We start from the raw sequence: 15,000 nt of genomic DNA, 5'->3' as shown, positions 1-15,000 counted from the left end.
TGGAAAGTTTCAGTCATTTAAACACATTTATTACAAACTTCAGGTGAAGAATAAATATATATATTTATATACATTTATATATTTAACTCACAGATTTCATCATGAAACGTCCTAATTTCCTTTTCTAATGTTCATTTTTGGTGAATTTAATAAAAATCTGGAGACAAAAACAGACAAAGTTTGAGTTTAGTTTCCTTTTTTATTTCCAACATGTGAAAGAAAAATAACATAAATATAAATAATGTAAACAACCAACAGTTTTTCTTGTTGTTTTTGTTTTTGATATTGTTGTTATATATTATGTTATTTAACTTTTTATTCTTCTTTTTTTAGTACAAACCGGCTCGTGCTGCGTTCACTGTCACACTAAAACTGTTCTTCCACCTTGCTGATCAGTTCATTACTGATATTAAGACACTTTTGTTTTGCATTTAAAAATGTAATTGAGTTTTTATCTGATGTTGACTTTAATATAAATCTGGAGACAAAAACAGACAAAGTTTGAGTTTAGTTTATTTTTTTATTGTGAAAGAAAAAACAACATAAACAGAAATAATGCAAAGAAAAGAACCAACGATCATAAATGTTTTAATGTTTTTTTGCCATAAATAAAAAACAACACATTTCTACAGTTATTTAACCTTTTATTCTTTCTTTTTTTAGTACAAAGTGAAGTGTGCTACACCGGCTCGTGCTGCGTTCACTGTCACACTAACCTTGTTCTTCCACTTGCTGATGTGTGTTATTATAACGTGTACCCCCCCCCCCCCCCCTTCTTCTCCCTGCAGGAAAAACCGCACAAGTGTAACCAGTGCGGGAAAGCCTTCAACCGCAGCTCCACGCTCAACACGCACACGCGCATCCACGCGGGCTACAAACCCTTCGTGTGCGAGTTCTGCGGGAAAGGATTTCACCAGAAAGGTGAGACACAGAACCAGAGGGGGGGGGGGGGGGGGGGGGCAGATTTAAATCATCATCACAACACGGACACACTGATTCGTGATACTGTGATAGTTTCCGTCCCTTATGGATGCAGCTTTGCTCTGATGGGTCGTTTCTAAAGACTGATGCAACCATGGAAGTGTCTTTAATGCATTTACATCAGCTGTGTGTCAGCTGTCAATCAACACCCCCCCACACACACACACACACACACACACACACACACACACACACACACACACACACACACACACACACACACACAGAAACTGAGATAAAAGGCCCAAACATGAAGAAGCATGAGTCAGAACACCTGATGAAACCAACGCAGTCGTCATCATAGAGCAGGGGTGTCACAGTGATCCAGTAAAGGGGGGCGCTGTGGGTGTCACAGTGATCCGGTAAAGGGGGGCGCTGTGGGTGTCACAGTGATCCAGTAAAGGGGGGCGCTGTGGGTGTCACAGTGATCCGGTAAAGGGGGGCTGTGGGTGTCACAGTGATCCAGTAAAGGGGGGCACTGTGGGTGTCACAGTGATCCAGTAAAGGGGGGCGCTGTGGGTGTCACAGTGATCCGGTAAAGGGGGGCGCTGTGGGTGTCACAGTGATGCAGTAAAGAGCCGCTGTGGGTGTCACAGTGATCCGGTAAAGGGGGGCACTGTGGGTGTCACAGTGATCCAGTAAAGGGGGGCGCTGTGGGTGTCACAGTGATCCAGTAAAGGGGGGCGCTGTGGGTGTCACAGTGATCCGGTAAAGGGGGGCGCTGTGGGTGTCACAGTGATCCGGTAAAGGGGGGCGCTGTGGGTGTCACAGTGATCCAGTAAAGGGGGGCGCTGTGGGTGTCACAGTGATCCAGTAAAGGGGGGCGCTGTGGGTGTCACAGTGATCCGGTAAAGGGGGGCGCTGTGGGTGTCACAGTGATCCGGTAAAGGGGGTGCTGTGGGTGTCACAGTGATCCAGTAAAGGGGGCGCTGTGGGTGTCACAGTGGTCCAGTAAAGGGGGGCGCTGTGGGTGTCACAGTGATCCAGTAAAGGGGGGCTGTGGGTGTCACAGTGATCCAGTAAAGGGGGGTGCTGTGGGTGTCACAGTGATCCAGTAAAGGGGGGCGCTGTGGGTGTCACAGTGATCCGGTAAAGGGGGGCGCTGTGGGTGTCACAGTGATCCAGTAAAGGGGGGCGCTGTGGGTGTCACAGTGATCCAGTAAAGGGGGGCGCTGTGGGTGTCACAGTGATCCAGTAAAGGGGCGCTGTGGGTGTCACAGTGATCCAGTAAAGGGGCGCTGTGGGTGTCACAGTGATCCAGTAAAGGGGGGCTGTGGGTGTCACAGTGGTCCAGTAAAGGGGGGCGCTGTGGGTGTCACAGTGATCCAGTAAAGAGTCGCTGTGGGTGTCACAGTGATCCAGTAAAGGGGGGCGCTGTGGGTGTCACAGTGATCCAGTAAAGGGGGGCACTGTGGGTGTCACAGTGATCCAGTACAGGGGGGCGCTGTGGGTGTCACAGTGATCCAGTAAAGGGGGGCGCTGTGGGTGTCACAGCTGACCTGAGTCCTGCAGTCACCTGAACTGTCTTCACACAGTTGGTTTGTTGGATCACGTGTGTTTTTGATTGGTTAGGATGAAAACCTGCAGCCACAGCGACTCTTTACTGCATCACTCTGACGCCCTGTTATAGAAGAACGCAATCTTTATGTATACGGAGCATTTCACACCAACTCAGTGAGCTTTACATGAAGACACAGCACCGAACAAAGCAGCAACAGCGTAGTTAGTGAAGCCAGAGTTTATTAAAGAGTGTTTTAAAGACTTACCTACTGGCCCCTGTACCAGCTCCTCTCATAGTAAAGTCCATTACAGTGGAAGGAGCCCATTGCTGCTTTGTTTTCTTTCTAAAAACTATTCCAACAAAACAATGTAGGAAATGTGAGTTTTTGTTTCAAGTGCCCAGATTTTTTTGCTTTGAAGGCTCAGTAAGCCCCTGACTTATAAGGGCGCCCTCCCACTGTGCCTCCGTCCCGTGCCCCGTGCTTTAGGGTCCTTGTCCCCCCCTCCAGGCCCGTTTGTACTCACACTACCTGGGCCTCGGAGAATGCTTCTTGCTGCCTATACGTCATCACGCCGTAACACGTCACACGCATTGATGACGTCATGGCGATGCGTGGCTTTGTTTCCAGATCTTTCCGTAGACCTCGGAGTTTTTGTGCGTCTTGCCAACTGTTTTCGTACACGTGCGCACGCTCGTGCTCGTACATGTGCAAACGTGCTTTACTAAAGCCCACCTCTCCCAAACGGGCCGTGGACGGCAAGCGTGCCGCTCCTAGGCGCGGTACGGTTGCACTCACACTGGTCAAAGGAACCAGACTTTACCTGTTTGGGCACGGTACGGAGGAACAGTGTGAGTGCGCCCTTAGTGAACTAACTGTGTCAAAGTGTTTTGTTGTTTTCTCTTCCCCGTTCTGACTCCTCGTCCTCTTGACTCTGTGCAGGAAACTACAAGAACCACAAGCTGACGCACAGCGGAGAGAAGCAGTTCAAGTGTTCGATCTGCAACAAGGCGTTCCACCAGGTGTACAACCTCACCTTCCACATGCACACGCACAACGACAAGAAGCCCTTTACCTGCCCCACCTGCGGGAAGGGCTTCTGCAGGAACTTTGACCTGAAGAAACACATCAGGAAGCTGCACGACATGGCTGCACCGCAGTCGCCCCCTCAGGCCTGAGAGACGCTCAGTCGGGACCCGAACTATGACTCTGCACCAAACAGATCCTTCAGGTCCTGGATCAGGCCTGAGACCGAACTCTGGTCCTTGTATGCCAAATTTACGGAGCCCCTTTAGGTGTTAAGTGTTGCATAAATGAGGAACTTGTGCCCTCAGATGTCCTGGTTTTGAACCCCCGTACGCTTCTTTAAATTGATAATTGGTGCCCGAAGTTCTGGAGCTCTTCACGTCACTTCATTCGATCGCTTGCGTCTTTGACGTGCAGCCGCGAAATCCCCCGAAACATCGAGGCCAAAAGACAAAAAAACAACCCAACAAGGCCCCGATCAGATCAGATCAGATCAGACCAGACAGAGTGTGATTTAGCAGCCTTCGTCTACTTGTTTTCAATGAGAGCAAAGCATTTGGCGCCGCGGATCGCTTCTGCACGAGCGAAACAGGCGATCGTGCGGTTGCCAGATCACAGCAGCTGGCGACGCTCTGTCTGATCTGGCAACAAGAACGCGGCGCTATCCTCCTCGTGTTCGCAGCCTCCACGAAGCCCTCGTTCCGTCAGGGGCCCAGACGTCGGTCGGTCCGCGCCGGTTGGTTTAAGCTCCAAAAACACAGGTTCCTACATTTTCCGCAATGCGACTGGACTGTGTCTTTGGATCAGACCCTCCTCGCCACGTCGGGCCACGTCGGGCCACGTCGGGCCACGTCGGGCCACGTCGGGCCATGTCGGCCCATATCGGACCATGTCGGACCACGTCGGGCTACGTCGGGCCACGTCGGGCCATGTCGGGCCACGTCGAACCTGGTCGGGCCACGTCGGGCCTGGTCGGGCCACGTCGGGCCTGGTCGGGCCACGTCGGGGCCTGGTCCGGCCACGTCGGACCACGTCCGGCCACGTCGGACCACGTCGGGCCACGTCGGGCCACGTCGGGCCACGTCGGGCCACGTCGGGGCCTGGTCGGGGCCTGGTCGGGCCACGTCGGGGCCTGGTCGGGCCACGTCGGGCCACGTCGGGCCACGTCGGGCCACGTCGGGGCCTGGTCGGGCCGCGTCGGACAACGTCGGACCACGTCGGGCCACGTCGGGCCACGTCTTTCAAACTCCACACAGAAGACGTCAAAGACATTACCCAACTGTCCGAGCAGGACTATCAAAGACGGAGAAATTGTTTTTTTTTAACGTGCATAATTGTTCACGTGTCCCTTTAAATTCGACTGACACGCGATCACCAATCATGGCGTTCGGGAGGGTGGTCCCTCCTGGAAATGAACTCCCAAATGAACGTTGACAATCACGATGGAAGAAACGCTGTGAGACGTTTGTTCGTCGGCCCAAAAAACGACCTCCTCAGTATTTTTGTCCACCTCAGCAGTATTTAGTCACATTACGATGCATCTTGATCCCAGTTAGACGTGAGCGGCTCCTCTGGTGGACTCCACAAAGTCCTCTGATTATTTCCTTTGTATAAATTTCCCCCTTGACGCGGTGCTCCAAATGTGACCCGGAAGAGGGGACCCTGCCCTCCACTTCTGCGGACGCCTCTCAGGCCTGTTGACCCCAAACTTGACTTCTCGAACTGGACCTCGCAAAAGCCATCGGGACACGTCCTGACCCCACCTGACCCCTCCAGGCCCCGCTGTGGCCCCGCTGCGGCCCCTCAGACCCAATATGACGTGACCCCCTGACGCCAGCCTGGTGGAAACCTCCCGCAGAGACGCTTCTGACTCTCGGACCGAGGACACTTCACCGAGGACGAGCTGAACTTTCCACTTGCCGTCCGATGAAATGAACCTCGGTGGCTGATGATTACGTCATGAGTCATCAGTGATTATTAGTTTCACTTCTTTTTCAGTCGCGTCTCAGGATGTGAGGTTGAACTCTGGGACCAGAGGTGTAGCAGAGGTGAAACGGCACACGCATTTCAAAATAAAAGCCCTCACTGTCAACAAATCCCATGAAAAGACCAAACCAATAACGCGTCGATCGACCTGCTGGTGTGTTTCATTGTCCGAGTCACAATAAACTTCATCTGTAAAACACATAAACAAACATTTAAACGAGCGTTCACAAACATTTTACTGCCGTTTCCTGAAATCATCTCGAAAAGGTTGAAACAGCCGTTTGGGAGAGATTAGAACGTTTGATGAATCACGTCTTTTCGTGCACGTGTGACGGAAAAAAACACCTTTAAACGTGTCGGAAACTTTAAAAATGATTCATTTAAACGTTACAAAAACACACGAATGAGACTAAATTCTCCTTTTTTCCTCATCAGGGGAATAATTTACACATTAGTCCCCAACAAAAGCACTATTTCCTCCTGTTTGTTTGATTAAAACACAGCTGATGGAACTATTTATGTGCGTTTATGAGGATTTGCGTCTTCAGTAGGAACCAATGAGCTGAGAGCCCCAAACAGGAAGTCAGAGAGTACCGAGAGACGGACTAACGTGGCGCTTATTTAATCGTCTTTTCCTGGAATTTGTTGAAAGAGAAATGTAGAATAACAGACTTTATAACATAGATTGAAACTGGTGTTCCTCTGCGCTACGTCTCGACCTCAGGAACGGCAGTTTGACCAAATAATCTTCATTTTAGGTCAAATTACAGCGTTTTTTCAGGAGTTTGAATCAGCGAACGGCGTTAACAGGTGGTCCTTTATGTCCGAGGACATGTCCCGTTTGGAAAGCCTGTATAAAAACTATGGTTTTTGCACTTTTGTCCATCATTTCTACCCCTAAAAATAACATTATAGAGTTATTAGCTCAAGAAACACCAACAGTCAGACGATCAGTCAGTATCTGAGAAAGCCGGGTCACGACCGAAAGAGCGAGGTCGCGGGTACAAGTGTCTGAAATGTGTTTCCTCAGGAGGGGGGCTGGAGTCTCCCTTAGAGAGAGGGGGAGAAGTGAAGGAGTTCAAGTACCTCGGGGTCTTGTTCACGAGTGAGGGGACGATGGAGCGTGAGTTTGGCTGGAGAATCGGAGCAGGGGGGGCGGAGCTGCAGTCGCTCTACCGCACCGTTGTGACGAAAAGAGAGCTGAGGAAGGCAAAGCTCTGGATCTACCGCTCAGTCCTGGTTCCTACCCTCACCTGTGGTCATGAAAGCTGGGTCAGGACCCAAAGAACCAGGTCCAGGTCCAAGCGTGTGAAATGTGTTTCCTCAGGAGGGGGGCTGGAGTCTCCCTTAGAGAGAGGGGGAGAAGTTCAGCATCCGTGAGGAACTCGGAGTAGAGCCGCTGCTCCTTTGCGTTGAAAGGAGCCAGTTGAGGTGGTTCAGGATCATCTGGTAAGGATGAACCCTGGGCGCCTCCCTAGGGAGGTGTTCCAGGCACGTCCAGCTGGGAGGAGGCCTCGGGGAAGACCCAGGACCAGGTGGAGAGATTAGATCTCCACACTGGCCTGGGAACGCCTCAGGATCCCCCAGTAAGAGCTGGTTAATGTGGCCCGGGAAAGGGAAGTTTGGGGTCCCCTGCTGGAGCTGCTGCGCCTGAGACCCGACCCGGGATAAGAGGCTGAAGATGAGATGATTATTATTAGAAATGATGGCCAAAGATGCAAAAACCAGGCTGTAATAAACCAGAATATCCTTTAATATCATGAATCAAAATGACTTTAACTCCTACGCTGTTGACGGGATTCGGACGCGAGCACCATCCATAAGGAACGACACGTGTACCACGCTGCACCTCGCCACCTCTGGTCCCGACCGACGGAGGAGAAGCTCCGGCTCGTCCTCCTCCGTCCGTCGGCCTGTTGTTATTTTTCATTTCAGTCTCAGGATTATTGTAAGAAGAAAAAAGTGTTTTATGATATTTATTTTAAATTGTACTAAAAGTTTCTTGTGGGTGAAGGTTAGTTTCTTTTTTTGTTGGGGGCGGGGGGGTGAGGGGGGCTGGGGGGGGGTCTCCTGCTGCAGACGCTTAACAAGGAAAACATAATAAATAAAATCAACTGTATGTGAGACTTTCTTGGAGATGTCTTTTTATTGCGGTATACCGCTTATCCCGGGGTCGGGGTCGTGGGGGGGCTGGAGCCGATCCCAGCTGACATCGGGCGTGAGGCGGGGTCCACCCTGGACAGGACGCCAGTCTATCACAGGACACATAGAGACGAACAGAGACAGACAACCATTCACACCTACGGGTGATTTAGAGTCATCAATGAACCGAACACCTGCACGTCTTTGGACTGTGGGAGGAAACCGGAGAACCCGGAGAAAACCCACGCAGACACGGGGAGAGGGCTATGAGGGCACTTTAGCAGGTGTCTTGACTCCTAGAGGGCACTTTAGCACGCATTTGAGCTCCCATGAGGACACTTTAGCACGCATTTTGGCTCCCAGGGGTACTTAAGCACATGTTTTGGCTCCTAGAGGACACTTTAGCACGTGTTTTGGCTCCTAGAGGACACTTTAGCACGTGGTGTGGCTCCTAGAGGGCACTTTAGCACATGTTTTGGCCCCCATGAGAACACTTTAACACATGTTTTGGCGCCTAGAGGACACTTTAGCACATGTTTTGGCCCCCATGAGGACACTTTAGCACATGTTTTGGCTCCTAGAGGGCACTTTAACACATGTTTTGGCTCCTAGAGGGCACTTTAGCACATGTTTTGGTTCCTAGAGGACACTTTAGCGCATGTTTTGGCTCCTAGAGGACACTTTAGCACATGTTTTGGCTCCATCACTTTAGCACATGTTTTGGCTCCTAGAGGACACTTTAGCACATGTTTTGGCTCCTAGAGGACACTTTAGCACACGTTTGGGCTCCTAGAGGACACTTTAGCACATGTTTTGGCTCCTAGAGGGCACTTTAGCACACGTTTTGGCCCCCATGAGAACACTTTAGTACATGTTTTAGGCTCCTAGAGGACACTTTAGCACATGTTTTGGCTCCATGAGGACACTTTAGAACACGTTTGGCTTCTAGAGGACACTTTAGCACATGGTTAGGCTCCTAGAGGACACTTAAGCTTACTTTAATAAATGTTCTCTGGTTGTAGATCTACAGATACATCAACATCCGCGCACACGTTTCCCTGAAGGGCAGCAGCAGAAACACACCGGTGCGCTAGTTTCACCTCCTGCGCGCAGCTCTGACGGGCGGGCACTGCCACGCAGCTCCGCCCACCCGGGGATTTTACCCACATCCGGTCCACTTCCGGTCTCATGGGTCAAAAGCTTTAAATATAAAACTCACCTTTGAAACGCTGCTCTGCACGTGTGCGCGCGTACAGCACCGACCCCGCCCACACGGGACACGCCGTAAACAAAAACAAAGTAACTAGAAATGACAAAAACGTGCCCATAGGCAACAGGAAACCGCGGTTACACCTTCAGAATAAAAGACAAAAGTGTACTCCACCTGTGAGAACTAAAGTACCTTTCAGGCAATGATAGATAGAAGGACAAATGTAAAACTTTAGCACGCATTTTGGCTCCTAGAGGGCACTTTAGCATGTGTTTGGCTCCCATAGCACGTGTTTTGGCCACCATGGGGGCACTTTAGCACACGTTTTGGCTCCTAGAAGACGCTTCAGCACGCATTTTGGTTCCTAGAGAACACTTAAACATGCATTTTGGCCCGAATGAGGGCACTTTAGCATGTGTTTTGGCTCCATGAGGACACTTTAGCACACGTTTTGGCCCAAATGAGGGCACTTTAGCATGCATTTAGGCTCTTAGAGGACATTTTAACACACGTTTTGGCTCCTATAGGGCACTTTAGCACATGTTTTGGCCCGAATGAGGGCACTTTAGCACGCGTTTTGGCCCCCATGAGGGCACTTTAGCATGTGTTTTGGCCCCCATGAGGGCACTTTAGCATGTGTTTTGGCCCCCATGAGGGCACTTTAGCACATGTTTTGGCACCAATGCGGGCACTTTAGCACTTTAATGGAATTACTAAAATAAAGTACGAGTACCTCAAAGTTGTACTTAGTAGTACATTATTCCACCTTTGTTCAGCTTTATTGTCTTAAGCTGTGCTGAAGAAACGCACTGATTGGAAAGTTTTTGAGTTTTATTTTGAAATCCGGACCGGAAACGCGTGAGTTGACTACCTTACGTGTGAGGACAGTCTAGGGAAGTCTCACCTCTGTGTGACACTCCGGTGGTGTCCAGTGAACCGTCGTCACTTTTCCCCTCCTGGAGCCGGCGTGGTGAACATTAACCGGGCAGAGAAGGTGAGTGTGACCCGGGGCCCGGTGCTCCACACGCGGCGGGTTATCGATCACGTGTATCGATCAACTTTAATCAGTGTGTTTAAGTGTGGAAGTGTTGACCAGACCCCGGACCCATGTGGCTGCACACGGGAGGTTAAACACAACTGCGAGCGTCACCAGACTCCATTGACTTTTCCACTTATTTAAGTTTCGGGGACAAAATCTGCTTTTTTTGTTGTTTTTTGCTCAAGTTTACAGCGATTTAGTCCAACCCACATGATTCGGCTTACATATCATAGCAGCAGTACTTATATAAACAAGTTTAATGTAAGTTATTAAGGTTTAACTTTATAGAAATCCCTGGTTTGGATACATAGCTATGCATGAAAGTGTATAGCAAACACAGTGGGATCTGGTTTACTGTTATTGCATGTAAGTAAGTAAGTAAATGTATTCATGAAGCACTTTTCTCAGGCTAAAGTCACATAAGTTCTTTACAAGGGCATGAAACAACATACAGGGGTACACTGGTGGTTCCCAACATAGGGGTCGGGACCCCTTTAGGGACTTGCAAGATAGATCTGAGGGGTCGCAAGAGTCTTAAAGTGCCAACAGATAGTTTTCCACTTCCTTAGTGTTGTGGTGTCTGTTGTAAAGAAAACCATTAAGGGAACACTTTAAGTAACGTTACAGGTAACACGGGACACGCTAGGTTTGTTGTTGCTGTGTTATTATTTTGTTTATTATTATAAATGCAGGCCCAGCTCAAGCTCTTTCCTCTTCCTGCGGGAGGAAAAGAACCAGTGTGTTGTGTTCAAGTGCTTTTGTTGTCATGAAATGAAACATGGCGGACCCAGAGACCTGCTAGCTAGCATCTGCTCTGGGTAGTTCAACCGAACAATAATAGTATTTTTTAAGAATGACACATGATATTAAACCGTCTATGCCCCGACATTGTGCAGGCTACAAAAACTATCCGCTAACAGCAGCGGAAAACCTTTAACAGCATGCAATGCTTACTATTTATGACTCTTGCGTTGAGCTCCACCATGTTGAAAAGGTCAAAGGTTATCTCACCCCGGCAACTCGTGTATCAAAATACCACATTAATGTGCAATTTTCCCGTCGGCTTTTGGTATTTCCCATATTTTCCACAGGACATGAACGCTCCAGGAGTCCAAACGCCGGCGGTGTCATTACTCTTAAGCCATTACATGATGCAGAAATAACTTTAAAGTTATCTGTTGGCACTTTTAAAGGAACAGTTTGGGGAAATGCACTTAATCTCTGTCTTGCTGAGCGCCAAACGCTTCATGTGTAATGTTCAAGGAACTTCACATCAAGGCAGGAAGCTAGCTTAGCTTAGCTTAGCTTAGCTTAGCATGCACACTTGGCACAGGAGGATAGATAAATGATGCTACACAGTTCACTTTGTTGTTGTTAAAGGTCCTGGAAATGTTGTTCCCATCTGTCACACTGTTAAAGTCTCTTTTATTAACATAAAGTTCAGTTTTCCTTCTTTTCCACGCGCTGCAGTGTTAATGATTACGTCACGTTCATGTTTAACACACTTCATGTTCTCAGTGTTGTAGTTTCACTGCAGCTCTGTCTCCTCACAGTTTCTCTGCTCCGTCCAAAGCACCTGCTTGTCTGCAGCTCTCTCTCAGCAGCAAACTCACCGTGACCTCTGACCTCTCAACCATACCCGCCCTCCACTGTCCAGTTATATTCTCATAAAGCCAAACGTACATAATGCATGATACAGAGAAACACACTTCCAACCATGTTGTTGTTGTAATAGTAGTAATTGTTGCGTAATTGCTTGCTTGAGCCGGCATGTCTGATAAATAAAGGTGTGCTCAGCAGTTTGTGGCTCCACGTCTTTGTCCCAAAAGCAGAGGGCGGAGGTGAAATCATGTTCAGACTCCTACGTCACCAAGGTGAGAGGACGCGGAGCTGCCTCGCGGGCCAGCGCCGCTATGAGCAGCACACGGCCGTCATGGCCATCCGCCGCGAGGACATCAACCCCTGGGAGAGGAGGGCGCCGCTTGCCCCGAAACACGTCAGAGAGCTCACCAACGCCGGCGTCAAAGTCCTAGTCCAACCGTCCAACCGCAGAGCCATCCATGAGAAGGTGAGCCCCTGAACAACGTCTGATGGGAAGTCAGATAGACATAGCTACTGGAGTTGTAGTCGAGGATCGCTGCATTTATTTTACACGATTTTCTTTTATAGTCAAAGGTAAAGTGTGTCTTAGGGCGCACTCACACTGTGCCTCCGTACCGTGCCCGAGCACGTTTCACAGGTAAAGTTTAGTTCCTTTGACCAGTGTGAGTGCAACCGTACCACGTCTAGGAGTGGCACGCTTGCCGTCCACGGCCTGTTGGGGAGAGGTGGGCTTTAGTAAAGCACGTTTGCACGTGTACGAGCACGAGCGTGCGCGCGTGTACGAGCACGAGGCCTACGGCGGTTCTGAGGTCATTTCCTGTGCGCCTGTTGGGACGTAGAAAAAAGAAGGAGGGACCATGCGCGGACATTTCAAACAATGGCGGTGAAAGGTTCACGTTGGTGTGATGCGGAGGTGGAGTGTTTACTGCAGATTTGGTCGATGAAATGATTCAAAAACAGTCGACAAGACGCACAAAAACTCCGAGGTCTACGGAAAGATCTGGAAACAAAGCCACGCATCGCCATGACGTCATCAATGCGTGTGACGTGTTACGGCGTGATGACGTATAGGCAGCAAGAAGCATTCTCCGAGGCCCAGGTAGTGTGAGTACAAACGGGCCTGGAGGGGGGGACAAGGACCCTAAAGCACGGGGCACGGGACGGAGGCACAGTGGGAGTGCGACCCCCTCACATGTCTCCTGTGCTTCTGTAATCTTTTTTTCCTCTTTATAAGGTCACAATAACGGTTTGTCTCACCTTTTGTTATTAGATGTGTTGGTTCCTGCTGCAGGCCTTTGCACAAAAGAGAATAGACGTGTCAAAGATGTGTGTGTGCGTCTAATTCCGCCTGTGCTTTGTCTTCAGTACTACATGAGGGCTGGCGCCGTCGTCCAGGAGGACCTCTCGGAGGCGTCGCTGATCATCGGGGTGAAGAGGCCGCCGGAGGAGAAGGTCATTCCCCGGAAGACGTACGCTTTCTTCTCCCACACCATCAAGGCTCAGGAGGCCAACATGGGGCTCCTGGAGGACCTGCTGAAGAAGGTGAGAGCGTGCTCCTGACTCCAGACCGGCGCACCGATGACGCAGCATCTTTGCAGCGAGTCTGAAGCCAGGTTACGTGACATCGGCTAAATGTTGCATTGTGGGACATGTGCTTGGACGTGTACGTGTCCCTCAGTGTTTTTCATTATAACACGCATCCATTTTGGATGCACCACCTGCTCCGTACACCGATGGGGATGATGTTTAACTCACTATCGGGGCACAACTCTGTTGGATGAAACTCATAAATCCCCGTCCTCTTAAAGTCGTGTTGATTCAAACAGCCCCTAACCTCTCCAGGGTTTCCCATGCATCCCAGGAAAAGACCTGGACGTTTAGAAAGTCGAGTTTCCAAGTCATGAAAACACCTGGAGACCAATCAAAATGACCAAATACGCAGGAAATCATCTGTGTTGTCATCTACGTAAGCCCGCAGGTGTGTTTTCAGTGTGAGAATCTGTCACTCGTTGGTTAAATAGACTCCACTTCAAAGGCTTTACCAGATGCAAAGCAGGGCTCTCCATTTCTTTTTAGATTTTGGCTGAAATAACGTTTAACAGCGTGCGACGCTTACTGTTATGACTCTTGCGTTGAGCTCCACCATGTTGAAAAGATCAAAGGTTATCTCACCTCGGCAACTCGTGTATCAAAATACCACATTAATGTGCAATTTTCACGTCTGCTTTTGGTATTTCCCATATTTTCCACAGGACGTGAACGCTCCAGGAGTCTAAACGCCGGCGGTGTCATTACTCTTAAGACATTACATGATGCAAAAATAACTTTAACGTTATCTGTCTGGAGAGGAGGGCGCCGCTTCCACTTTTAAAGGAACAGTTTGGGGAAGACACTTAATCTCTGTCTTGCTGAGCAAGCAATTTCAGTCCAAAGCAACTGGGCTTGGTTCTTTGTCAGGAAGACGTTTCACCTCTCATCCAAGAGGCTTCATCAGTTCATGTACACATCTGACCAGGACCAGGACCAGGACCAGGACCAGGACCAGGCTTGGACTGGACCAACTAAGCACTATTTACAATGCTGCCCTTTCATCCCTTCCCATGAGATTCAACAATCTAACCTCAAAGAACAACTGTTCACAAACGTCCTCCTGTGACTCCAACGACTGTCGTTCAGACTCAACAGAGCACTAACCAAGTCCAGACCTACTTCCACCAACGACTGGACCAGGACCAGGACCAGGACCAGCACTAACGAAGTCCAGACCTACTTCCACCAACGACTGGACCAGGACCAGGACCAGGCTGGGACTGGACCAGGACCAGGACCAGCACTAACGAAGTCCAGACCTACTTCCACAAACGACTGGACCAGGACCAGGACCAGCACTAACGAAGTCCAGACCTACTTCCACCAACCACTGGACCAGGACCAGGACCAGCACTAACGAAGTCTAGACCAACTTCCCATCAACGACTGTCACTCTAACGACGGTCGTTGGCACTTGGAGCACAAAGGGTTCCAGTGACATCATCGGCCTGTGAGAGGTTAAATACCTGGATCTCACACCAGCTAGTTGGACCAGCCCGGTCCTGGTGCAGTCCCAGCCTGGTCCTGGTCCTGGTCCTGGTCCAGTCCCAGCCTGGTCCTGGTCCTGGTCCTGGTCCTGGTCAGATGTGTACATGAACTGATGAAGCCTCTTGGATGAGAGGTGAAACGTCTTCCTAGACAAAGAACCAAGTCCAGTTGCTTTTGACTGAACTTGCTTTGAGGAGAACGTATGGAATATGTAACGTGATGTTAACGATGTGTGCTTAACGCAAACGCAGCCTCAAGCCCACAGATCCAGATTGAGTGGAAGACAAACAAGGGAGTGTTTGTCTTTGTGAATGCTGACGTGAAGTGAACTGTGTGCACAAGGTCGTCCGCTCTTACACTAATGTAGCAGCACAGCAGCGCTGATATTGTTGTTGCATCTCAACAAAACAACTCCCCCACTGTAACAAAGTGAACTC

General features: G+C 49.7%; 2 protein-coding genes across 4 annotated transcripts in view; both read left to right on the top strand.

The window, feature by feature from the left end:
- fezf1 (FEZ family zinc finger 1) overlaps positions 1 to 3,658 on the top strand; it is a gene marked incomplete at both ends in the record, with an annotated part of 9,251 nt that extends 5,593 nt beyond the window's left edge. The window contains 2 exons of the mRNA XM_083916790.1: positions 789 to 921; positions 3,423 to 3,658. Of these exons, the coding sequence (XP_083772916.1) occupies positions 789 to 921; positions 3,423 to 3,658 (369 nt within the window). The remainder of the gene's footprint in view (positions 1 to 788; positions 922 to 3,422) is intronic.
- A 6,063-nt stretch (positions 3,659 to 9,721) lies between these two features.
- Positions 9,722 to 15,000, top strand: part of aass (aminoadipate-semialdehyde synthase) — a 33,594-nt gene continuing 28,315 nt past the window's right edge. For all 3 annotated transcript variants that reach the window (XR_014593282.1, XM_083917538.1, XM_083917537.1), the window contains exons 1-3: positions 9,722 to 9,838; positions 11,716 to 11,951; positions 12,851 to 13,027. Coding sequence is in view for 2 of the 3 variants with exons in the window: in XM_083917538.1 (XP_083773664.1) it covers positions 11,733 to 11,951; positions 12,851 to 13,027 (396 nt within the window). In the remaining variant the exon portion in view is untranslated. The remainder of the gene's footprint in view (positions 9,839 to 11,715; positions 11,952 to 12,850; positions 13,028 to 15,000) is intronic.

This window comes from Echiichthys vipera (genome assembly GCF_963691815.1).
Source record: "Echiichthys vipera genome assembly, chromosome: 7".
NCBI classification, from domain to species: domain Eukaryota; kingdom Metazoa; phylum Chordata; class Actinopteri; order Perciformes; family Trachinidae; genus Echiichthys; species Echiichthys vipera.
Note: the sequence above shows the minus strand (reverse complement) of the source record. Positions and strands in the feature narration are given on the sequence as shown.